Genomic DNA, 25,865 nt, shown 5'->3' on the forward strand with positions numbered 1-25,865 from the left:
ACAAGATGAGCAGAAGGGTTCTTACATGAAATTAAATTATTACAAAAAGTGAAAATTAGGAGTCTGGAATTTCAGAGTCTTAATTCATTTGGTATTGTATGAAATACTTTCATTGATCACATGAATTTCAGGATTTCTCACTCTGTGTTGTGTTTCAGTTAATGCCATGGTTTAGGAACTCTACCCTTAAAAGGTTACTCTAGAATTAATTTAAGCTACTCTTGTAGCATTTTAATATTTGAGTCTTATATGGAGTGGAGTACTTACCATTTTGCACTCAGACTCCTTTTCCAAATCTATATTTGGAGACTTTTTCTTGTTAGCCTTTCTCACCAAATTTCTCCCTTTTCCAATTATCCTTAGCCAGACCTCGTGCAGGTCACCCTGTTTATGTCAGTTCTGGAGGGGGTCACAGAGGGGTGAAAGCTTTAGGCTGTATCTGTACTGGGGGAACTGTACCACCACAGAAATACTGGAATGTCCTTTGTGCAGGGTATTCCACTGTAAGTGTGGATACTCCAACAGCTTCCAGTCCCAAAACCTGCTGGTGTTACAAACACCCTGAAGAAAAGCATGATTTTCTCAGTGTGGATAATAGTATTTCCACAGGAATATGTATTTGTAGATCTCCATCTCTTTTCCTGTGAATTACTTAACTCCTACTGACATCTTGTTGGTAAAAATGAAGGTGGAGAAGTTTCCATCACTCTCAAGCCAACAGTTTCAGTAATGGGAATGTACTGTAATATTAAAATGCTGTAATGGAGCTGGGAAACAGAATGCCTCTTTCAGAGCTTTCTTAGTTTGGAGGAATTTTGTCCCATCCTTAAATGCAAGAGTGCGGCTGGAAATCACGATCTAGCCATAAATAATTCTATTATATTGCTTATTTGGTGGCGTTTACTTGGAAGGAGGTTGCTTCTTTTCCTTACACTAAAGCAGATTTGTTCTCTGGGGTTGAAGGAGGTCAAAGATCCTCCATGTGCTGAAGCTGTAAAGAAAGTCTGTAGGGAATTGAGTCAGCACCCAACAGTTTGGCTGCCCTAACTCAAAGCTCTCACCAATTGCACAAAGTCAACACAAACACTCCCTGATTTCACTGATGTTCCATATCCTCCCTGCCCTTCACAGGCTGGATTGCCACCAACTAGGACAGAAAATTTGACTTTAAGACCTTCACCATCATATCCAGTATCAGTGTAGCTGGCAGGTGACCTCAGGAAAAGTCAGTGGAAGTTGTTGTGGTTTTTTCCACAGCACTGTTGAATTAACACAGTTTTAAACACTGTAACAGGTGGGTTTCCATCTCTTTCTCTGAAAGACTGTTTTGCAGCCCAGAATTCTGGAAAAGACTGATATTGTGTAAGTAAAACATAAAAAAGGCAAGTCCCAGCTTGGTTAGAGGGTTAGACATATGAGAGTTAAAGCTGATACCACAGCAAACAGAAGCACCTGGATTTTCTCCTCCATGTTGCACAGAGCTGTCTCTCTGCTACTCCAGGCATGAGCAAGTCAGGAGTTGCATGGGATCCTTGGATGTGGGGAATAATTACAGCATAGTGTTTAGGGATCTCAACAAACAATATGTTTCAATTGCACATTCCATACTCTCAGAATTTTAAATTTTTGCTTTTAGTTTATATATTACTGTTATTCAGTATGTTTTATATTATTCTGAGTTTTTTCCTTACTGTGTGTATAATATGGGCAAAGCTGTCCACTCAAAGTTTATATCTTGTCCTTCAAGTATATAAGTTCCCAAATTTTTAAAAAATTCATTATATAAATAAGTGCAAGCATAGCATTGGTACATTTCTTTTCACTTGATGCCAGACATGTATAATACAACAAAGGGTTCTTAGAATTTGTTATTTTGAAGACTTGGCTCAGTGCTTGCAGATGTGTATCTGAGCATTGTGAAACTGCCCAAATGACATCAGTGAATTGCTAAGTTCAAAAGAGCAACTCTTGCATTTTACATTGTTTAACAATATCTGTGCACAGAGCAAATGGTTTAAAAAATAATATTCTGATAATTTGAGGTATGAGCAAAGGAATAGAATAGGCTCTTTCCATTCTGGACAAGATGAAGGGAAATGCCCAGGTGAGGTTTGCTGAAGTGGATGTGACATGTTTAAAATTACCTCAGAATTCCGGCACTTTCCTAAAGCAGGACAACTATGCACAGTCCCTGTTTCCTCTGACTATTTAAAAGCACATTTTTTCAAAATGATTTACAAAATAAATGAAAAAGCAAATGTAATCATTCATTCTCTTTTTGTTTGATCAGTGTTATGTTATCCTTTATTAACTCTAATTGTGATAGGTAATTCTTTGCACATGTTCATTCCTTGGTTACAGCAGAGTAAAAATAGCTGTATAAGAAGGTTGAACCCGGCCAGTACCAAATAGCCCTATAAATTTAAATTAGTGCAAACATGACTCACCTCTAGATGGTTGCATCTTTGCTGAGTCTGCAGTGATCCAAGTAGATAATTCATGTCAACTGCTTTGCTTGGTTTTAGGAACCATGAAAATTAATGGCCCATATAAGAATACTGATCTCCCAGGGCAAAATGTCCTCTCCTGTTCCCTGTATGCTCACACACGTGTGACATGCCAATCACACAAAAGGGAGGCTTTGCAGAATCACCCTTTTCTCTTTCCCCTGCAGGCCGCAGTACGGCGGGAAGTTCTGCCAGGGCTCCGGCCGTGTGTACCAGCTTTGCAATAAGCAGCCTTGCCCAGCAGGCAGCCTGGACTTCCGAGCCCTGCAGTGTGCAGAGTACAACAGCAAACCCTTCCGGGGCTGGTTCTACAAGTGGAAGCCCTACACCAAAGTGGAAGGTGAGAGTGGCCCTGCTCTCAGGGACAGGGAGCTCTGAGCGCCCATTCCCTCCTGTGCTCTGGGTGAGCATCACCCCCTGTGAGCAGACCCAGGCTCCTGGGGCTGGCTCAGATGTGTTTGCTGTCTGGCAGAGCTGGAGCCAGGCTGCTGTGGGATCCTGCCTGCAGGGACATGCAGGATTGATTTGGGCTGGGAATTGGAGTCCTTGTCCTCACCGTGACTCCCTGGCTGCTGCCGCCCCTCTCTCTCTCTCATTTTATATTCCATATTGCTTAGTCTGAAACCCAAGCAAAACAATTTCCATGGAACTTCCAGCATGGGAAATGTAAGCTTCCACAATAACACTACCAGAATCTTCCTTCTTTTGGAATGTTCTCAGATTTCAAAATGTAACAGTAAATCAACCTTTTGACTTTTCTGCTGGTATGGTCCCATGAGAAGGGGAAATGCAAACAATGTACCGGCATACATTTTTAAAAGTCATTTTTTACTAAGAGATCTTTATCAAGTTCAGGTCTCAATAACTATTTCTGTTATTTTGCACAAGCGAGTTTATTTTTACTTTATGCATCTTAATTTTGCAAATATTTTGAATCAGTATTCACTTTTATCAGCTAAAACAAATATTTTCTCCAGTTTGAAAGCACTACTTGAATAAAAGTGTCTGAATTTTCTCACATCATAGCTGCTTTGTTCAGCACATGAAACAAATTTGCTTTTGATGATAATGTATATAATTAAATGTATACATGCACAATCATTCATAGCATGATTATATTTTCTTCAAAAGTTTTTGTGGTCATTTTCACGGGTATTTAAAATATCCTAACAGGCCAGTGAACAGAGGAAAGACGTTTCACAGCATGTAGCAGTGGATGTTGTATAATAGGGCAAGAAATACATCTTGTTTAATAGAAATTAAGATGGCCTACATTGGTTTTAAAGGGAGAAGTAAAAAAGTTTAGGGTTTAGTAAAAAAGTCCTAAAATTAGGGACAAGGGGCATAATTGTCAAAAGCAAGATGTCCCCAAGTGATTCTGAAGTTAACAATGCCCATCGTTCCTCTCAGCTGCTTTGTAAAAGCTCCTCCAAGATCTGCATTTATCGTCCTGGAAACATGATCTGGTTTTCAAAATTGCCACAGATTCTTTGCCTCTGTAGAAGGGAATACTGGAAATCCAGCTACTGATTTAAAAATAAAAGGATTTTCTTTTGAATCCAATTTCATGTTCTTAAAAACTGTTTTATTTGTTGCACTTCAATTTGTATTAAAGCTCTGCTTTTCAGCAGTTGTGATAATATTTATAATTTCATGACTGGTTTTGCATCAGCCCTTTATAAGCATAACACACTACCCATGTGTGAGGACAAATTTGACAATGGTTGGGATTTGTTGGAGGAAAAATACTTTTGTTAGGGGGAAGTCTGGCTGCAGATCTAGCTTTCAGCTGAATTGGTCATTTGTGCCATGTTATCTCTCTCCCAAATTTTAAATAAACTTCAGATAAAATTATTGCAGTCTCCCATTTATCTTAATAAAAGTGAAATTTGATCCTGTGAGGCAGTGGAACTGAAAGCAGGGTGCAGCAGCAGGGCTAAGGCAATGCTTTTACATTGAGTTTGAATTCTTTATTCTTTGTGTGGACAAGCAAACTCACATGTGCTTTTAAAAAAGCATAATATAAAGTACTTTATTTAGCTATATTTCTATTTAGCTACATTCTGGTGTCCTAAGTTGTCACCATGCACAGTTCATCCTTGTAGCTTATCTTCTAGAATACAGGAAGAAACAACAGCCAAGATGCTTTTTATCTCTTTAACAGTGCAGGTGTGCTAATGCTTCCTTGTGTTTGTTTGTTTGTTTTCTCCCCAGAGCAAGACAGATGTAAATTGTATTGCACAGCTGAAGACTTTGACTTTTTCTTTGCAATGTCCAGCAAAGTGAAGGATGGAACTCTGTGTTCTCCAAATAACTATGATGTTTGTATTGATGGAATATGTGAAGTAAGATAAAATTAAGTTTCTTACAATCCTAATGTCTATCTTTTTTTTATTAGTGGGCAATTGACCCCTTTAGGGAAAATGCAGCTGTTTCTTCAAATTCCCTTTTGTCTGAGTCCTTCACTTGTGCCTTTTGGTTGCAGCAAGTAGGTTGTGATCATGGACTTGGTTCCAAAGCTGTGTTGGATGCTTGCGGAGTTTGTAAAGGAGATAATTCAACGTGCAAGTTCTTTAAAGGCCAATACTTGACCCAGCACAAAGCTAATGGTAAGGAAAACTGTTCCCCATGACCATCAACTCAGTGCTCTGCTGTGTCCCCATGCAATATATACGATTCCTTAATCATTCAGGCAGTGGCTGAGGGTCCAGATGTGGGCAGAAAATCACAGGGAAAGTGAGAGTTCACATTTCTCCTGTTTCTTGGTAACAAGAAGGCTCTGAGCATAAGTCTTGGTCAGTTAAACAATTCTCTTGTTTCTTAAGCCACATTTTCCCTTTACACATGTGAATTTCCTCTGAAAAGAGATTTTAGGATTCAGGCAAGTGAAAAAATAGCTGTCAGCAGCTCTGACTGGGATGGGACTGTGGAACACATACAAAGTAATACATAGCATAATGCCAAACATGACAGTATTTCCATGTCCATTTTCAAATTAAGTAGTCTGGAAGCTGTTTCAGTGGAAGCTCCAGGCACTGGGAGGTGGACTTTTCCTTAGTCAATGTCACAGGCTTCTTGGGAAATAATCTCACCACTCTGCAGTTTTTCAGCCATAAAACTCAGATAAGATTTCAGTATGCACAGGGGTATTTTGAGCATCTCTTTGCTGTTGGTCACAAGACATGTCCTTACTGCAGTAATATAGGCCAGGAAATTGTCCAGGATGTAGTAATGGAGCCCTGGCTGGCAGCAGGGAGATCCTCTGGTATCCAGGGCTTCGTGAAGATCTGCATCCCAGTGCACCTCACCTCACCTCACAGCCCTTGTGCTTGGCAGAAGTACCTTCAACTACTGCAGGGAATGACAGCAAAAGCTACAGTGGGGCCACCATTAGTGTGTTCTGAATTTTTCTAAGGTGAACTTGCTTTTTCTTGCCTTTAATCACAAGGAAAAATTTCAGGAATTGAAATACCTCAGAGTTCCTCTGGTTACAGGCTGTATGGGGCAGGGTGAGGGGGGGGGATGTTAAAATCAGAACTGCTTTTTCCTGGTGAAAATGGTTGGTGGGTCAGAAGAGCTGTGCATCCTCTGAAGTGTGCTGATTTTGAAAGGGGCTTGGGGAGATGAGCCAGCTCAGTGTGTGCCAGCTGCCAACTCGTTGCTGCCTGCTCTCCTCACAGACTATTACGCGGTGGTGACGGTGCCGGCGGGCGCGCGCAGCATCCAGCTGCAGGAGCTGCACGTCTCCCCCAGCTACCTGGCCGTGCGCAGCCTGGCCAGCAGGTACTACCTGACAGGAGACTGGACCATCGACTGGCCGGGGAAGTTCCCTTTTGCCGGGACAGTTTTTGATTACCAACGCTCCTTCAACCAGCCCGAGAGTCTCTTCGCGGCAGGACCCACTAATGAGACGCTGGTCTTTGAAGTAAGCCTGGCTTCTGTTTGTTCTTGCCCTGATGTCCATTACAGAATTGGTGACGACAGCTTCAGCTCTGCACTGGGGCTCTCAGAGAGATTAGAGAATAGTGTTGAGTCATGATAGCATTCAGACTTAATTGAGTGGTCAATCATGCTGGATTGAAAGGCCTTTCCCTGCTTTACCGAGGTCTGAGGTTTACTAAACTGTCACAAATTCAGTGAAAAGGAAGGTGCATAAAACACCCTATAGCATAATTTCTGAGTTGCACGGTGGTGATGGAGATTATGAATGCCTCCCATACATGTCATGCAGTAAAATCCAATAATGTAAAAATTAAAGGTACCAGTATGTCAATGCTCAATGGTTACAGGTTCAAATAATGCTTCTGAAACTGCAGGTGAGTGGAGCCATTTTCACATCCACCTTAGAATGCAGTCAAAATACCACACACAGGTTCCTGCAGAATGAATTTCTGTAGGTTCAGTTATTCTATTATATCTGTTTATCTCACAAGCAAATTTGTGTCACCTGCTTTGTTTGCCAGATGCCCTGTGTTGAAACTATTGTAAGCAGAAAGGAAACTTGGTACTTACATGGTTAGTTCAAGTCTTAAAATTTTAAAATTGGCCTTTGCTACTGCTGTTCTGAGAAAAACCTCTTTCTGCATTAGGTTGCTTAGCTAGATTTTCTTTTAAATACATCAGAATATATGAGGGGCCATTTCTGGCTGAATCATCCAGGGCTTTGCTTCCTGTTAGCTCCATTAGTTTGCCCTTTTCAGCTCTAGCAGCTCTTTGTCTCTGAAGCTCAGCTGTTGGATCTGTTTTGGTGAATCCTTCCTTCCCTGTGAGAAGGAAGGATCCCTCCCCAGCAGGGATTCAGTTCCTTCCCACACCTTCCAGCAGCACTCTGGAACATGCATGCCCCTGGGGAGCGTGGCACTGGGTGCTGTGCCCCCTGGCCATGGCAGCATCCTCTGTCCTTGCCCCCATCCCATATCCCAGGCTGTGCTGTGCCCCCTGGCCATGGCAGCATCCTCTGTCCTTGCCCCCATCCCATATCCCAGGCTCTGGGATCTGCTCCCTCGCCCAGCTTGGGCCTGTAAAACCAAGAAAGAGCAAGCACAGACTGGGACATGAAGTATATTCTTCAAGGGTTTTTAAAGCTTTCACGAGTGTCCAGAGGAGTGTGTGTTTAGAATACTGAAGAGCTTTGCTGCTCTTCCTGCTGGCTGAGTAATGGACTGAAATGTGTCCTTGGAACTACTGAAGGCCCTGGAGCATGGGCACGTTAGACCTCTGTAGAGGGAGCACAGGTTTTAGAACAGGCAGTTGGACATGGGCTAAGGGTTTGTCTCTCCACAAATTGCCATCACAATTCACAATGGCTTTTGCAACATATTTTTCATTGAAGAATTTTCATTTTGGGTGTGTGTGTTCATAGGGATCTTCCTTTAGTCCAATCAGTTTGGTCTCCAAAGCTCCAGACATGCTTCCCCCCCTGCAAACCATCTGCCTTACACCAAAACCACCACACTTACAAATACTGTGAAATGTTAAGCTGAACTCCCAGGAATCTTATTTGTCATAACCCAAAGTAGATTTGAGCTCTATTATTATTATTATAGAGCTGAAGTATGAATAATAAATCGCCTGCAGGAAGACTTGGCTGCATATCAGGCACATACTTTGCAGAATAAAGATTAAAGAAAAGAAATTAATGCCAAATAACACTTCTATTTTCATCCTTTCAAATTATGCTAAACGGTTTTATTAAGATGTAACATTTAACTGGAGGCTGTTGCTCCTTTCAGAGCTTATTTAACTTCCCTTGTATTTTTATTGAAATACCTACACCACTGGCATTGGTAGCTGGGGATTCTAATGACTAAAAGTGTTATGTGTTCCCCAATTACACACATCTATGAACTGGATTTAAAATGTTTTTTTCCCCATTTAATAATTTAGGAAAATTCAGCAAGCTCAATTTTGAAAAAAAAAAAAAAAAGCAGAATTTTCTGTTCAGAGATCTGCATTATTTATAACTTACCAGTAACTCTAAGAAGCAAAAATGACAGAAAACTGAAGAAATATGTTTTGAGAAACAAGATTGCTGAATGTCTGCTTGCAGCCATAATAGTGAAACAAATCCTGCTTCAGCTCTAAATACCAGAAACTGATAGTAGGCTGAAAAAAGGGGATGTTTAAGCATACTACAGTTTAGCTTTTTTCTCATTTTTATCTCACCTATAATTTTCAAAGAAGCTCACAAAACTGTCCTGCTGCAATTTTTTATTCAACTAAATTATTTTTATGTAAGATAAGGTTTTCCAGGGTTTGGACTTCAACTTCTTCCTGTAATCTTTGGATTTTTTTTTTTAAATTAGGCTGTATTCAAATGATATTTAATACTTTTTTCCTAGATTAGGGCTGTTGTTTTTCTTCCAAAATAATTCAGTGTGGGCCCGAGTAAAATGGTGCACTGCAGGTATTGAGGACATGGATAAATTGTATGTATAATACAGGAGCTTTTATTATTCAGGTGGGCTGAAAATAAAAGGAAGGTTTTGCAGCTGTATTTATTGCCATCCACCTATGACTGAATGCCAGATTAACACAGCTCGTGCCCATTTCATTCTGCAGTTAAAATTTTGGTAGAGATTTGTGTGGTGGCTGAAATGGTCCAGGTTTTTGCCTTTGTTTCTGCATGCAAAGCAGGCTGCAGGTATCCAGGAAGCTCAGGCTGTGCACGTCCTCTGAGCAACATTCCCAGGAGAGGATGGGACCAGACAGGTCTGGCAAGTCTGTGCTCAAGGCAATCACTTCCTTTGAAATGCAGTCATCCTCCAAAATATTTTCTGGAAAGAGACAACTGAAGCATGTCTTGAGAGAGCAGAGAGAGATGCAAATAAGAAAAAAAAAGAATCTTTAAATTTCCCATTGCCTTGCACACCACAAGTTCAGCCTTGCAGTTCTATGAGATGTGGTGTATTTATATTTTATTGTACACTGTGTTCCTATGCATCTGCTTTTCTGTCAGGCTTTTCTATAGTTCAGCTGAGCATGTTTCATTTCATCAGACATTGCCGTCCTCAACACTATTCAAAAATGGGTGAGAGACCACAAAAAGATATAGAGTGCTCTTCTTATTTACCCTAGAATTTCACCAAACCCTCCCCTCCATATCTATACTTCTATATAATATAGATATGTAATTATGGGAATGAATCATACTAAAAACGACAAAGAATAGTAACTCTGTAATTTAACTGGGTTGTGGGAGAAAAAGTACAAACTGTAGTGGCCAGATATTTTCTGAAGAGGAGAACATTGTGAGATGAATGTGGAATTAATATGCATGGCTAGTATTTCCTGAGCACAACTGCTGGGAGGGTGAATGCATGATGAGGCTTTAGGATTCATCAGGATCCCTTCTGGATTGTTCAGGAATCGATTTCACAGAGAGAGGGAAAGGAAAACCCAGTAAACTGATGTCCTTCAGAATTCGTGTATCAGTGTCCTTCTGAAGTTAACATTACTGATATTTTTTGTGGTTATGGGTTTTCAAAAGCCAGTAAAAGCTGAAACAAAAAATATTCATAGATTTAGAAGACAGTCACTGAAATGGCCCAATTTAGATTACATGAAATAATGGTCAGTGGTCAGAGGGGTAGAAATATGGTAGATGCTAATCTAGAAATTGATACCAGCTTTTTAAAATATAGTTTTCGTAGCATATTTGTCTCATCTTAAACAGAAACCTTTTTAATTTTTTTTTAATGTAGCTGAATACCTTCAGCTCATTTATCTGTTATTTAGACCTAGGTAATCCAAGGTCAGTTCTTCCTGTTTAAAGACCTTTTCAATGTTGTTATGTTAACGGAAAGATATTTAACTTGAGGAGAAACAGTCAGTATATTTATCATTAATTATCTAGCTTTGCAAACAAGGGCTGCCAGTGGGCACCACCAGCTGCTGAAAATCCTTTGGAGAAGGAGAGTTCCCACAGGGCTCTGTCACCTGTGGGGCTCACTGGGGACACTCATTTGGTGAAATATTCAGTCACCCTCCACAACTCACTCCAATGCTGAGAAAGATTCTGAAAGGGCACAAGAAAACAAAACTTTATGTGGGCATGGAAAAGGCTGCATGGCCAGGGATTGAGGAACTAATTTAAAAACATGAGAGTTTTGTAATTTTTGTGTCCCATTCTGTCAATAAGCAGATGAAGGAAGAATTGACTGGTTTGAGAAGTAAAACACAATTGGAGAAAGCAAAGTTTTCCAGGATGAGACAGGATGAGAATCCTCCGTGAAGTTTACCTCAAACTTGGTGAAACATTAAATCAAGAAATTGTGACATCTTTGTGAAATAAAGAGAGTTTATTTTAACATCAATAAGTAACAGATGGAAAGGATGCTTTGTAAAGAGGCAGGCATCCACAGGAAGAGAAGGTGAATGGAGCTTCAAGGCAGGAATACATCTAATTAAATCCAGTAAATCACTTCCTCTTTATCAATAGGGGAAAACAGGAGAAGGGAGGCCAGGTGGAATGGCTTTGCTGATGATGTAGCTGCCACTGGGAGAAAGCCAAGTTGCAGTTATAAAGGATTACATTTATTATTAGCTACTAGATGATAAATTTGTACTGATTTCCCCTGAAGAGAAAGTAGGCTAAAGGGACCTAAGATGTACTTATAAGATACAGATGTTGACTCAATACAATGGATAAAAGGGTTCTCCTGTAGTGAGGAGAGATTAGCTGGACAGCATCCCTGAAGGTTGTACATTTAACATGTGAACAGTGAAAAAATGGAGCATAATAACAATGGAAGATAAATTTGAAACAGCTGAAGTAGAAATGAGATCATATAGGACCCTTTCAAGGATATGTCTTTTCTTTTTTTTTTCCTTTTAATGACCTTCGTGGACTTGAAAAACAGTAGTTTGTCATAAGCTTTTAGTTAGGACTGTGTTTAAAGTTATTTTAGAAGTACTGAAGAGATAAAACCCCTTTTGTTTTAAGGTTTGACTTAAGTACCCAATGGGTAATTCTTCCTTTACTGCTTTCCAAACAGGTGTTGTCTCACTTTCCTTTGAAGCCCTGGTTCTGCCACTGTCAAGGATCCCATCCAATAACTGCCCATTGAGGACAACAGAGTAGTTTTAATACTTGTTTTAAACACTTTTCCACTAGAACCATATGCTGCATGCTTAAATATACCAGAATAAATTCATATAAATCCATGGAATTAACCCTGATTGAACTGAGAAATCAGAATGTGGCTTAGGATATTGGATGTTACAATATCTATTAAACACCATGTAGATCCCCAGTGGATGAGAGCTGCAGGTGGCAAGCAGAGCACAGCCAGGCACGTGTCCTCACAGAGACTTCTCTGTCTGCCCTCCCTGCAGGCTGGTACATCCCCCTAAAGACATTATCCAAGGTCTCCAAAGCATGGGAATGAGCCAGGAAGTGTAGATAATGTTTGCAATGTAGGTGCAGCTTGAGGATGCAGATCAAAGACACTGTGGATGCTGGGATTCAGAGTTTGGGCTCTTGCCCATTTTGTGAACTGGGCACATGCAGATGAAAATAGTTCTTTTTACCTGCATTATTTTCCTCTGTGCTCAGCTTCTCTCTGTAAGTGATTTGTAAATGTCTGTTAGTCCTCCATAGAGATAAGAGAGATTTTTTCAGCATGCTACAAGCCAGGCATTAATATTCTTTCCTATACATGGAACAAAACATCGTGGAAGGAATAGGAACTTTGCTTGTATCAATTAATCTCTCTTAATTCAGTGTGCTGCAAGTAACTTCATATGCACATCTTACAATAAAAAACTACTGGAAAGCGCCAAGTCAATCATAGCAAAGCAATGTTAGTAGACTCTTTAAAAATCTGACCTGCAAAATAGAATATTATATTGGAAATTTAGGATGGCCATGAGAAAAAAAAAATCTCAAACAAAGGAGCAGATGCACAGCTAATGTAGAGAATTTATTCAAAATTAGCAGCAAAAGGAAAAGGTTCTTTTCTCAGGAGAGTTCAATTTATCCATTGTTTTAACATTTTGTGCCGTAAGCTAAAGGCACAGCTCCTTTCCTTCGGAATAGATCCAGCAGATTCCAGCCACAGAGCTGTGGTTTTCCAGCTCAAGAAGCTGTAAATTTTATAACTCTGCGCCCTGCGGTCAGAGCTGCTGAGTGCTGTGTCTGAAGTCAGGTGGTTGGTGTGTTAAAGGTAGACATTAAACAGTTCTGTTGAGGAACTGGAAATGTTTAAGGAGGTTGTTTGCCAGCTGTAAATTTGGGAGCAAATGCCAGTTGGCTGAAAAGATGCTGGAATGGGTCCAGTTAAGTAGACTAGCGCTGGAGGTCTTTCCAAATTTGTAGGTCTGATAACTTGGCTGAATATGCAGACTTCAGTTATTGGGTTGTTAAGAAGGGGCTTTATAATGAATGTTTGAAAATACGATAGAAAACTTTTTATATGCTCGTTACTTTGGCAAAATTGCAACTTTGCAATAGTATTGCATTCCTGATGAAAACTCAGTCAGACATTATACACCATCTACTATTTTTCAGCTGAGCACCAGGGACTTCATATGTTTTTTGTGCCCTGCAATATTTTTGTCTCCAGTACTGCTTCATAGTTTGATTTTGCCCTTTTTCTGCATGGCTTGGATGATACTGGATGAGAGACAGTGATGCTGCTCCTGCTTGGTAAACATTCCCTCTTGTTGCCTGCTGGGTGGGAAGGGGCTCTGGCTTCGGCTTCTGGCCAGGAAATGGAGAGGAAGTTCCCTTCTCCTGCCTCCTGTTAGAATTGTGGCAACTTCCCAGCGTGCAAGGAGGGGCTGTGGCCCAAGGTTTTAAAATGTGTATGGCCCAGCTTGCCTGGTGTGAAGGATTTGCCCCCCAGGCACCCACCCAGCTGTGAGCTCCTTGCACCATTGCCTGCTCTCTGAAGGGAAGGATTCTCATGGGGCTTGTTCCCACTTGTCCCAGACCATCCCCTTCACTCTGCTAAAGCACCAGCAGAGTATTGCTCTAACAGGAGTAAAACTGCCACTCTTACCTTCTCATCCTCCCCCTTTCCTGCTCTGAACTATGTGTTCAGAATGCATTCCATCTGTTCCTTGCCTCCAGTGTCACAAAGAGCACTTTCAGAAGACAAATGTTCAGTCTAATACTTCAAGATATTTTTATTAGAAAAGTTTTAAACTTTGCTGCTTTTTGGCCACTGGCACAGCACAGTTTTATGACAGTTGTCAGAGTCAAATGAGATGAGGACTAACCCTTACACGAGGTTTTGTGGTATGGACAAAACCTCCTCCTCCTTTGACAGAACTTATTAAAAGGCCAGACAGAATTTCAGCCTCTGCTCTTGAAGGAACACAGAGCACCCACTGAAATGGGAGAAAGTGTTTCTGGCTGCCTAAGATGCCGAGATCTGTGCTAATACCTTAGACTTGGAGGATGAGTAAATGTAAATTAAAATATTTTGAGGTCTGGCCTGTAAGAAGAAGCAAGGAAGGCATTGTTTTAAATGAAGAATAGTGTTAGAGGGCTCAGTTCTTACTACAGTTAACACACTGCATATTTTTCTGAAGCACATGTTCTGAAGCTTTATGCTTCAGATATTTGTCTCAATTTGTCCTTGAGAGGAGTGAGCACATTGTTGCAACCTGTTTTATCTGTAACGCCAGTGGACTTGGAGTTCAATATTCAAACTCTAGAGCAGCTGTTTTAACAGCTGGACTTTTTGCTGTCAGCAGTCTGATAGATTTGTGAAAATAAAAACGTTACTTTGGCAAAATTGCAGCTCTGCAATAGTTTTGTGTTCCTGATGAAAACTCGGTCAAACATTATAAGTCCTATAGTATTTTTCAGAAGAGATGTGCCCCTTCATCTGAAGGGGCTGCTAAATCTTATCACATTTACATCAGATAATGATGAATAACCAAGGGGAAAAGAAAAGTCCCCAAAAAAGTGACACTGGGAATGGTTTGAATAGAGTAGAGCAGCTGGGGTGCAGAAGCACACCCTGGGGAAGGAGCCTGGAGTGAAATACAGAGGCTTTGTGAGCTGCTCCTTCGTGAGCCCCATGTGCTGGGCACTGTGGAGGTGTCCTGGGGTGCCAGAAAGAGATCCTGAGGTCTGGGGTGCATCTGTGCAGGGCAGAGAGGAGTTGCACAGCAGTCTCAGTTCTCATGTTTCCTCATTCCAGAGTATTCCATTTTAATCCTGTTCTTGTAAAATAGCTGTGATATATATTTGCATCTATAACTCATCCCTAAAGCAGATCTGGTAATCCTATTTCTACCAAGAATTTTCATTCAAAAGAGAGGTCAGTGATCACTCTTATATCTATTTCTTCTATAACCTCACTGTTATTTTAAGGTGCTCATGAATTAAGCTTGGATGGCTGAAAAATTCACATGAAATACTGGATTTACCTGTGCTTGAAGAAGTTTCTAATATGAATCCTCCCAGGAGAAGGCACACACTCTTCAATTCACTTGGAAGTGTTTGCCTTTTGCAGCCCTAATTGCTGTTTTCTCAGTTTGGATCATTATTGAGGTTCCTTGACTGAAATAAAATCTTTGGCTACTAAGAATAGAAATTATAGCATTCATTTTTTCTTTCTTCTAGAAAAGTAAACACTGTGCAGTCCAGATCCTTCATGTGTTCAACATTATTGAGCTGCAGGTCATGTAAATTTGGTCTGAATTTTCACTGTCATGGGCAATTTCTGTGTTCCAATAGGTACATTTGCAGAACACCTTAAAACTCTTGGCTACATTTCCAAATGTTATTAGATTTCTCAGTCTTAACATAAATGCAAGTTTGTTGCTATTTTATGAAACCAGTCTCTACAGAGATGAGTTGTACTTGTACGGATTGCTTAAGTTCTCAGGTCAGGTATTATGTAAACTTCACTGATAAGTTATTAATATTTTGAATGGCAATTATTAAACATAGACTTGAATTGTACTTGGAATGCTAATGCTTATGAAAAAGCAAATTTAGGAACTGAGGTTAACTGCACCTGCTCTTTATGTTACTGTGACAGGATCCATATTGGTGAAGAGTCATTAGAGCTCTGTAACTGTAAACTCCCACACTGTTTCTACTAAGTGTGGATATGAATGCACTTTGCTGCCAAAAGTTTCTAAAATAAATTTTGTTAAGTAGAAATTTCTCCCCAAATTTAGGTATGTGTCAGTTGTTCGAGCATCTTGCAGTGATTATAATTCAATCTTGAAATTAATACAGTGAATGAAAACTGCAATATAATTCACCACTAAAATAGTACACCCTTGAGAGCTGGGCTCCCTGAGTTAGATGACAGAGATTGTTATTATAGTCAGTAATCACACTTTCTATAAATTTTCCAACACATTATGCTGAAATAGTGAATAAAATATTCACTATTGGAAAACAGAATTTTTCCAATCCTTTTTTGCTCTGTAGACACCCAAGGACAGGTTCTCTCCTGCACTGAAACTTTATCAGCTTCAATCACCATGAGAAACATTCCAGCTGAGGGTCTTACAACAAAATTTATCACCAGTCTGCATAGAAAGAGGTTTTTTACAAGAAAGAGACTTGTGTTTCATACCCTTAGCCCCAAGAACTGAGGAAGCAACCTCCAGCCCCACAGATGCTGCTTTGCTCAAGCTTCTGCCAGGAAGGCATCTGAGTCCTGCTTGGTGGGCAAAGGCTTCCTCCTTGCTAGATGTTGCATCTAGGGATAAAATAAAGGGATAAAAGAGAAGGCCTTGTAAACCATGGCTCAGGCCAGCTAAGTAGGAAAGGACTGTGGGAAAGTGACTCAGCTGAATGAGGCGTAGAAAAACAAGTTATATAACCATTAGGTGTTCACATCATGGTGTATGAGTGTTGGTTGAACTATGTACGTTATGATTTAAAGCTGTGTAACTGAGAAGGGCCTGGGTTTTGCAATAATGCAGCTCTTCTTTGTCTGCCTGGGGACTCTGTGTCACCAGGGACCCTCACCCACAGCTGGAAGGATCAGCCAGGGCTTTGCCTACTGTAGAGAGGAGATGCCTCCCATGCCCAGATGCCAAACCCATGTCCTGCAGTGCCCCAGGCAGAGTCCAGCCCTGCTCAAGGGTGATGTTCTGGGGGTGGTGTTCCACCTCTGCTGGAGGCAGTGCTGCTGCTCTGACCCAGTCAGGTGCCCCTGATTGTCAGGAGGGGATTCTGTTTCTGCACCCTCTCTTTCAGACCTGCAGGTGCTTTTCCAGGCAATGATTTGCTGTTTAGGAATTGCTTTGATGGTCTTTCCTTTGGGTCTCCTGAAAATCCTCTCACAAGCATGCTTTATGTCTGTATATTTTGTGTGTATCTTGTTTAGTTCATCTTCCTTCAGACTGACAGAATCCCTTCTTTTACCTCCTCCCCACCTTTTTTTTAAAAAAAAAAAAACAACCCCCAAATATCCCTCTACAGATCCTGTTACAAGGCAAAAACCCTGGAATTTCTTGGGAATATACCCTTGCCAAAAGCAGCATTGAAAACAAGACATCTGTCAGGAAGCACAGCTACTCCTGGGTGACGGTGCAGTCTGAGTGCTCAGCGACCTGTGGTGGTGGTAGGTGACTTTCCCATTGCCAAGCCTCTTCTTTTTCATTTTTTTAAGCATCTCAAAGCTTTTCAGCTGCCTTTGATTTTGCAAATATATATTGATACATACAGGGGTTTACACTGAACACCTGGTCCTTATTTTTTTCATCTGATAACTTAGAACACAGAGGAAATAACTTGGTATGGCCTTTAGAGTAAAAAATAGTCATGCCAGTGAGTCAGTCCTTTTTGTTTAGGTCAACTCATATGCATGTCATATCTTCTCTGTTGAAGTAATGTGGAAATTAATTATGCACTTTGATTTCCTCTTTTTTTGCACAGACACCTATTTCTTTTTATAAATCCTGCATGTTTTGTCAGTGAAAGTATATCTGGGATGTTATGAAAGCAAAAAGCTGGCATGTGGGAAGTCTGTAATACCAAAGGATACAACTGGGCACTGAAGGAAATGCTCCTGTATTGGCAAAAAAGTTCAGGTGAAATTCAGGAATAACTTGCTGGTGCAGTGTCAGAACTTCACAGCATCTCAGTAAATGGTTTATGGAAGAAAGATCCACCAGGAGCCCTGTAGCCATAATATATGACAGCTGTATTTTCTTCCTTCTCCTTAAAAGGCTGCAGCATGGATATAAAAATGATGAAAACTGTCTTGTTTCCAAATTTGATTCACTGTGCCCAATGAACCATGTGTGAGGTGAATGATAGATCTCAGTTAAAAGATAAATCTGTAAAATCACTTAAGGCATTTCTGTAATTGTCCTGCTGCTGACACTTGACTGAGTCTAAGGTACAGGTACCTGCAGAACTCTGGAGTCTGTAGAGATTCACTGTAAAAAGAATGTTAATTTATTATTTACTGAATGTTTATTTGCAGTTTCCAAGTGTGTGAAGAGGGCTCTAAGCAAGCACTGTTAGTGTCTGCAGGGAATTAGGACTTGAATAATTACTAATTTTTGCTGGGGGAACAGTCTTCAAATCTCTTGTTTATAGCTAAAATATTTATCTGACTTCAGTAGTATCTGTGCTACAGAGAGGGAAATCAATGCTAAAAACATGTTGCCACTTAAACCCATATTTTATTTAGTTCAAGTTAGCGGATTTGTAGCAAGGGTGAGTTTAGATTGTTTAGTTAAAATTGTTCCCTACTACTTTTTTCTCTTACATTTCAAATACATGTTTATTACAGTGTTTTCTTTTCTGACACTTCCACAGGACACATTACAGCAAAAGCAGTTTGTTTGGAAGATCATCGTGCACGAGTCAACGCCTCCTTTTGTGGCCCAAGGACAAAGCCTTTGACTGAAACCAAGCTGTGCAACACAAACCCCTGCCCAGCCTAGTGAGTTCTCTGGGGTTTTGTGCCTGCTGCCTGTGCCTGTGCCTGGCTGTGCCACGGAGGGAATCCTCTCAGGGGGAATTGTTTGCCTGCTGCATGAACCCCTGGTGCTCTGGGAACCAGGAATTGTTGGGGATGCTCTGCCCAAGGCTCCCAGAGGGGTTTTGGGTCTGGTGCCTAAAGCAAAGGCTCCTGAGGGCTCTGTCCCTGTGCTGGGGTGACACAGGGCAAATCCAGCTTTCTCAGGGGCTCCTTCTGCCACCTTTCCTCATCTTGAATCACTAAGCCCATTTCCTGAGTAAAGTGCTACTCCCTGTGTGGAAGCTCGGCCCCATGACTCACATTCCACATATTAGATTAGGCTAAAAGAGTCTTGTGCAGTGTAATTAGTGATTTTTTGGACAAAATGTCCCACAGAGGATTGTGATGCCACAAAGAGGACCATCTGAACCAAATGAGCTGTCAGCAAAGCTTCTGGTGCCCACAAAAATATCTATGAAGGCGTTACCTTTGTGAGCAATCTTATTTTCTAAAAGATGTAAGAAAGGCAAGATGCAAAGGGAGACATTGACATATAGATAAGCACTTAGAACCCAGCTGGTCTAAATCAATTTAAAAACCAAGGGAGTTAACACTGATTTATAGTAGCTGAAGTAGGGGTCCTTTGAAAAAAAAAAAGTTCTGTGCTTATATAATTAAACACAGTATTATGTGGCTTAGGATAAAAATGGATAGATTAAAGGACACTGTGGCCATCTTTCTTCCACTGGTTATTTCTCTTTTGGATTCCTGAATTTGCAACCTCAGCATTATTTTAATTTTATATTAAAGATCAGAAGAGCTGTATTATGTTGGATTGGACATTTCAGCCTCTAAAACAGGAGATTTTCTAAAGGAATATGTTGAAAAAATTAAGAGTGTTTCAGTCTCAGTGGGAAGTAAATACACTTGAAGGCGCATTGAAGCAGAAGAAGTGGAGGAAGGGTCCAGACCTGGCGTCATCTGCTGGTTTTACTCTGGGGTGATAAAAGCAACAGTAAAAGCAGTTGGCTAAGCCTGCTCCCATAGTTCATAAAATATTCCATTTTATGATGTTTAATAGGAAGCATTCCTCATCCCTCCCAGTCTAGGAGAGCATGGTGGGTCAAAGCAAAAAGATGAATATGTTCTGTAGTGACTTTGGTTTTACTTAAAAATCCATACTTTGCAATATGTTGAACATACTGAAAAATAATTCAGTAATAGTTTGGAATTTCCTGCAAATTTAAAGAGTACAGCAGAGTACACCAAACCCAAATGCCAAATTACACACTATGACCACAAAAGGATAGAGATAAGGTTTAAATAATGATACCTTGTGACATGAGAGCCCCATGTTACTGCTTCAGCAGTTCCTTTAGATTGCGTTTAGCCACATGATTTTCTCAATACCAATTTTAAGTAAACTTTGTAGCCAAACACAATGTTTTCATGTGCAACTTATCTTCTGCCAGGACTATTTTTATCCAATGAACACAGAACTGTATTGTCTGTGATGTCTGCAGGAGTCTGTCTAAGCTCTTTCTGCTTACCTTTGTTTTGATGTGGCATCATTATGCTATAAAGCTCCACCCAAATCAGATTTACCTTTATTGACCACACACAAAATTTCTGTTTCTGATTACCTGAGATCCTGACATATTTTGAACATCCTCTGATATATATTTACCATGAAATTGCTGAATATTCGTTTTGACACACAATGTTTTTGTACTGAAATCACAGCTATTCTATGATTTACTACTTTAAAACAAAATTAATGAGTCAAACCATAAAAGGAATACAAAAAAACCCAAAAACCATGTAAAAGCCCCAAGGACTTCTAGGGAAAAATAGTTCAACTCACTAATTAATTATTCTTAAAATCCTTAGGATAGATTAATGCATGGAGGATCTACATGTAGGACCATGCCTTAAATTAACAGGTTGCCATTCAGCTGAGTGAAACTGTGCCAGGATATCTCTGCTGAGGAATCTGCCCAGAAACTCACAGCATGTAATATTTCCCATAAACCCAAGACTGCCAACAGGAAAAAAAAAAAATAGGATTAATAAATACCATGGAGGAAACAAAAGAATGTTTAACAGCCAGCAAATAAAGCAAACCCAAATACACCAGGCAGAACAGGCAGGGGAAGGAGGTGACAGATGAGATACAAGTGTGTCAGTTTGGGGACATAAAAGAGGCTCCAGACTTGTAAAGGCCAGTGAGGAATAATTGCTGCATAAGAACAAAGGCTGATTAGTCTGAGAGGGCCCAAACTACTGTCCCACACAGACAGGCACCAGCACTGCACACTGCTGTTGCTGGATTTCAGAGCTGCCAAATCTGGTCATAATTATTTAGTTATTTGAACTAATGAAAGATACTCTTGGATCAGAGCCCAGATAATCTTGGAAAATGGAAGTGTACTAGAGGACATTAAAGTAGGTTTACTGCCCTCTGCTCTGTGAAGAGGGGAACTTTCTGGGCAGTTATGGTGAATAAACTCTTAAAATGAACACTTTTGGTCACTCCACCAATGGCCATTGTCAGAAACATCAAGGCAAACTAATTAGAAGTTGTAAAATGGATTAAAACTCTTTTTTCAGAAGTCTGTAGTTGAATGGTCCAAATATTTATAAATCAGACAAAAAGGAAACTTCTGACATGTTCTGGAATTACATAATGACTGACTTTTCACATTAATATTTCTTTTTCCTTAAATTAGTGCCTTTTACATTTCTCACTACTTTTGGCAGTTTCTGAAGTTGCTAGATACTGAGAGCTGGGATTTCTTCTATTCCCAAAGACATTTTTCAAAAATTGGCTTTTTATAAATTTTTTACAATTAAAATTAGCTTTGTTTTCAAGCAGCTGTGAATAGACAGGCAAATGGGACCCTGTGCATCTTTCACACAGGATGAAGAAAGATTTCTTGTCACTAAAGCTTTATGTAAGCAGCTATTCCTGTGGTCACAGGATCGGCCAAGTGGTCAGATGTGAGAAGAGAACCTTTTCCATGACATAAATTACTAAAAATTTGTCAAACTGTTTAAAAATCTTAAGTTTAATTTCAGTGCTCGGTCTTTGAATAAGAGTTCTCAGTAAGTAATTATTTAGTCATTCATAATTTCTTCTGCTTTTTCACTTCTGTTTTCCTATCTGGCTGTGATTATGGTCTTACATTGGAAACCTTCAAGGACAAAGACACTTGGTTGCATGTTTGCAAAGTGTCCCACAACGCCTGGGGACCCTCAGAGCTTCAAGAATAGAAATAGTGAGCAGCTCCTGGCATTTCAAAACTGAACTTAGCCCAAGCAATTGGCAATAACTCCTCAGACTTTGTGTCACTTGAGGGACATGGCGTGTAAACTGCAGTGTCCCCGTGCCTGAGCACACATTGCCCAACAGCTTGTGCTGGTTAAATTGCCTCTGTTTTATTTAGATTCTGCATCAACTGTCTGCCAGATTTATTAGTCTGAAGATATGTAAAGCACTGAGTTAGAGAATCATAAAGTCACAGTGTGCTTTGGGTCAGAAGGGACCTTAAAGCTCACCCAGTGCCACCCCTGCCATGGCAGGGACACCTTCCACTGTCCCAGGCTGCTCCAGCCCCAGTGTCCAACCTTGGGCACTGCCAGGGATGCAGGGGCAGCCCCAGCTGCTCTGGGCACCCTGTGCCAGGGCCTGCCCACCCTGCCAGGGAACAATTCCTTTCCTTCTATCAAATCTAAACCTGCCCTCCTTCACCTTAAAGCCATTCCCCCTTTTCCTTGTGCATTCCCTTGTGAAAAGTGCCTCTCCAGCTCTCTTCCAGGCTTCCCTCAGGTACTGGGGGGATGCACTTAAGTCACCCTGGAGCCTCTGTTTTTCCAGGCTGAACGGCCCCAGCTCTCTCAGCCTTTCAAAGCCTTTTCATTTCCTCAGGACATCAGGGACAGGACTGCTGCTTTTAACAAGCAAGTTCTTTTTGATGAATACCTGTAGGGCCAGTAGGGTTTGACAGAAATGCCAACATTTGTCACCCTATGTGAGTGGAGTGTATCTCAGCACAAACACAGTCATACATACTCAACTAAATTCTATCTTATCTAATTCTATCTTATCTAATTCTATCTTCTAAGGACTCCACCTGCCTCAATAGCAGCATCTCTTTCAGTCCCTGTGGAATTCAGGATTCCAGGTCAGATTCATAGGAAAGCTGGTTCTAGTGGGTAAAAGCTATAATAAACAATACTTGTTTTTCTAGTTGAGTGACTTGTATTTCATCCCTAGCAGAAAGTTCCATGCTTTGAAAATAGATCATGTGACTGCAGCTTTTTGATTGCTTGAACAGATACCAGTACACCAGGAGACAGGCTGAGCAGGATCCCTGGATAATTCACATTTGATAGGTGGCTGTTTTTATTGATTTTCTACAGCTAATTGCACTCCTGTGTTTCTAACACACGTTTCCTCCTTTAAGCTGGTCAGCAGGTGAATGGAGCACATGCAGCAAGTCTTGTGGAGGGGGACAGCAAAGTCGTCTCATTCAGTGTGTCCAGAAAAGGGCTTTCCAAAGAGAGGAGGTGGTGGCCCATTCCCTGTGCCCTGTCAGCACCCCAGCTCAGGTGCAAGTGTGCAGTGCTCAGGACTGCCCACCCGAATGGAGCCCTGGCCCCTGGTCTCAGGTAATTCGGAGAAAAACTTACATTTTTGTCTGCTGGCATAATGAAAACACTGCAAAAAATTCTCCCCCAAAAGAACATAGCAAACTTTGTGGAGATCAGTGTTTTGCATGTAGTTTTTTTTCTTGAAGATAATATATAAACCATGTATGTAAACTAAATGTGCATTGTAACCAGCCTTCAGAGGAGCTGGCACATGAGGGCTTGCCAGAAGTGGGCATGTGGTGTTCTTTTAGGTACATACAAACAGATGGAAAATTCCTTCTGGATTCATAATTTAAGGCTCTATCACCAACAACTGTCTATGAGATTAGTTCCCAAGCAGTATTGACTTGTCTTAGAGATGGCAGGCAGTCAAGGAATGGAGAAATATTTGGGGTTAGAGTTGCATATTAATGCACCTGTGTCTATGGATTGTGGATTGATAAATTTGTGATTTATACATTGACTACTCACTTCTGTGCTTATGCCTTTGCTAGAGTAACTCTCCTGCAAGCAGTGCTGCTGCAGCTATTGCCATGAGGGCAAATTCCTTTGTGCATACCCTGCTTTACACACTTGACACTGAAACACCTAAGCTAAAAACACACAAAACTCAGCTCTGCTCCATCTTTCACTGCTGTTGATGCTGTTCATATAAAGATAAATTAAATTATCCTTCAAATAAATCACACATCTGGGTTTTAAGAGAGAGCTGACAGTACCCTTATAAAAGGATCTACGTTGATTTTATTTTTCTGTCTTCATTTAGTGAGATTCAAGTAATACATTTTTCAGCTAATTGAAATTCAATCAGCTAAGTGAATTTCAATTAGCTGAAAAATGTATTACTTATGTGTTTTGTTCTTGGTGCTGTCACTCTTTAGGTGTTCAAGAACATCTTGACCTCAGCACCCCCAGCTGAGCACAAAGTGCCCTGTAATGTTCTATAACAGATGAGTAACTATTCAGTAGTCCAGCACAACTCTCAAAAAAGGACTTTTTCTTTCAGTGTGTCTGAAGAAAATCTGAGTGTAGCAGCAGATTTTATAAACCAGGTCTTCAAATACATTCACACTTACAAACTTTCTTTCTTCTAAGGCAAATAAATAAATAAATAAACAAATAAATAAATAAGACTGTTACAAAAAAAATCTGTTTTCCTCCTCTTTAAGAGGTGTAAAATTCAAGTTGCAATTCTCAAATAAGGCCATAAAAATTAAGTTCACCAGTCCTGCTGAATATAGTGAACAGGCTTATTGCACAAGTTAGTAAAGGTTTGAAGATTCAGCTGAAAAACTGTTATATTACAGACTTAAAGGTGGTGAGAGGAAAAAAAATGTAGAATCATAGAATCATAGAATGGTTTAGGTTGGAAGGAACCTTAAAGCTCATCCAGTCCTGCCCCCTGCCATGGCAGGGACACCTTCCACTGTCCCAGGCTGCTCCAGCCCCAGTGTCCAGCCTGGCCCTGGGCACTGCCAGGGATGCAGGGGCAGCCCCAGCTGCTCTGGGCACCCTGTGCCAGGGCCTGCCCACTCTCAGAGGAGGAATTTCTTCCTAACATCTAATCTAAACCCAGGCTCTCTGCAGAAATCAGGGTCATTTTAAATGAAAAGATCATTTTTTGGGGGGAAGGATTAAACCCACGGATTTTCAGCATGCAGATATTTGTTACACCCTCAACACAACGGTGCTTTCATGAAGTCTTTTAAAGACATTTGTAATTTGATTCTGCCTTGGAACATGCCCCATAATTATTAGTAGAAAGGACAGTTAGAAGAGGATGCAAGAAGGTAGGAAGCTGGCAGCATTATTTCAGGGCTCTTTGCTTCATTTCCTCACAAATGGCTCATTCAGGCATTTTGTTGTATGAAAGGCAGTGCAAACCACAGCATGTCTGTTCCACTGAACCACGGCTCAGCAATGCATATTTATCCTGGTGACTCGTCCTGAACTGCAGTTGGCAACTAAAGTATCTCCTTAAGCATTGTCTGTATCAGATTCTGTCTCCTTTGGTGGAGTTATGTATCAATTCCCTGGGCAGTTTCCTCTGCCTCGGTCTCATCCCTCTAGGCCAAGGTGAGGACAAAATGACAAATAGCTGAGAGCATCTTGCCATGGAAGATTCTGTGGTGGGAGCTTAGGACCAGCTTTCAACTATGCTGAGCAGGGAAAAAGCATTTTGCTCACAAAAGCATTTTGCTCACAAGTCCAACTTACCTCATCTATGGAAAAGAGATTACTTGTCTGTTCTACATGGGGGCTGAGAGAGTTCACAGCTTACATTTAAGAAAGCACTTAGGACAATGTTTTAGAAGTGACACACAGATGTTGCTGTTACTTATTTACCAATAGAATTTCAGGTTTACTTATATCCCAATGGCAGCTGTACAGCACATTAGCCATCCTTTCTGTGCTCTGCTGGAAAATGCAAATGATGCCAGTTTTCATTTCCTCCAGTTCAAAGAAGTGTTTCTTCCCATCACAGTGCTCCAAGACTTGTGGGAGAGGTATTAAGAAACGGGATGTCTACTGCAAGAGTCCTGCTTCTCCCAAGGTGAAAATCTTGCCTGAAAGCATGTGCAGCACAGAGCCTAAGCCTGAGTCCCAGCAGACCTGTGTGCTCGGACGCTGTCCCAAAAATGACCGGCTCCAGTGGGTGATTTCTTCCTGGAGTGAGGTAAAGTGGTGCAGATTCATGGCTCACTGCCTTCCCTGGCTGCTCTTGGCAATACTGGCTCAGGGACAAACAAACCATGGGGAGGAAAGACAGCTGAGCTGTGGTTTGAAAATCAGGTATTCTAGGTGAGGG

The 25,865-nt window shown here is 40.8% G+C and overlaps 1 protein-coding gene across 2 annotated transcripts in view; it reads left to right on the plus strand.

Moving 5' to 3' along the window:
• The window catches only part of ADAMTS18 (ADAM metallopeptidase with thrombospondin type 1 motif 18), a 77,397-nt gene that overhangs the window by 44,318 nt on the left and 7,214 nt on the right, over positions 1–25,865 (plus strand). For both annotated transcript variants that reach the window (XM_071440265.1, XM_071440264.1), the window contains 8 exons: positions 2,675–2,847; positions 4,722–4,852; positions 4,993–5,116; positions 6,188–6,432; positions 16,912–17,053; positions 18,259–18,385; positions 22,870–23,074; positions 25,542–25,733. In XM_071440265.1, the coding sequence (XP_071296366.1) occupies positions 2,675–2,847; positions 4,722–4,852; positions 4,993–5,116; positions 6,188–6,432; positions 16,912–17,053; positions 18,259–18,385; positions 22,870–23,074; positions 25,542–25,733 (1,339 nt within the window). The remainder of the gene's footprint in view (positions 1–2,674; positions 2,848–4,721; positions 4,853–4,992; positions 5,117–6,187; positions 6,433–16,911; positions 17,054–18,258; positions 18,386–22,869; positions 23,075–25,541; positions 25,734–25,865) is intronic.

Source organism: Agelaius tricolor, unplaced genomic scaffold (genome assembly GCF_023055355.1).
Source record: "Agelaius tricolor isolate 1412-34295 unplaced genomic scaffold, bAgeTri1.0.p SCAF_15, whole genome shotgun sequence".
In the NCBI taxonomy this organism is placed as follows: domain Eukaryota; kingdom Metazoa; phylum Chordata; class Aves; order Passeriformes; family Icteridae; genus Agelaius; species Agelaius tricolor.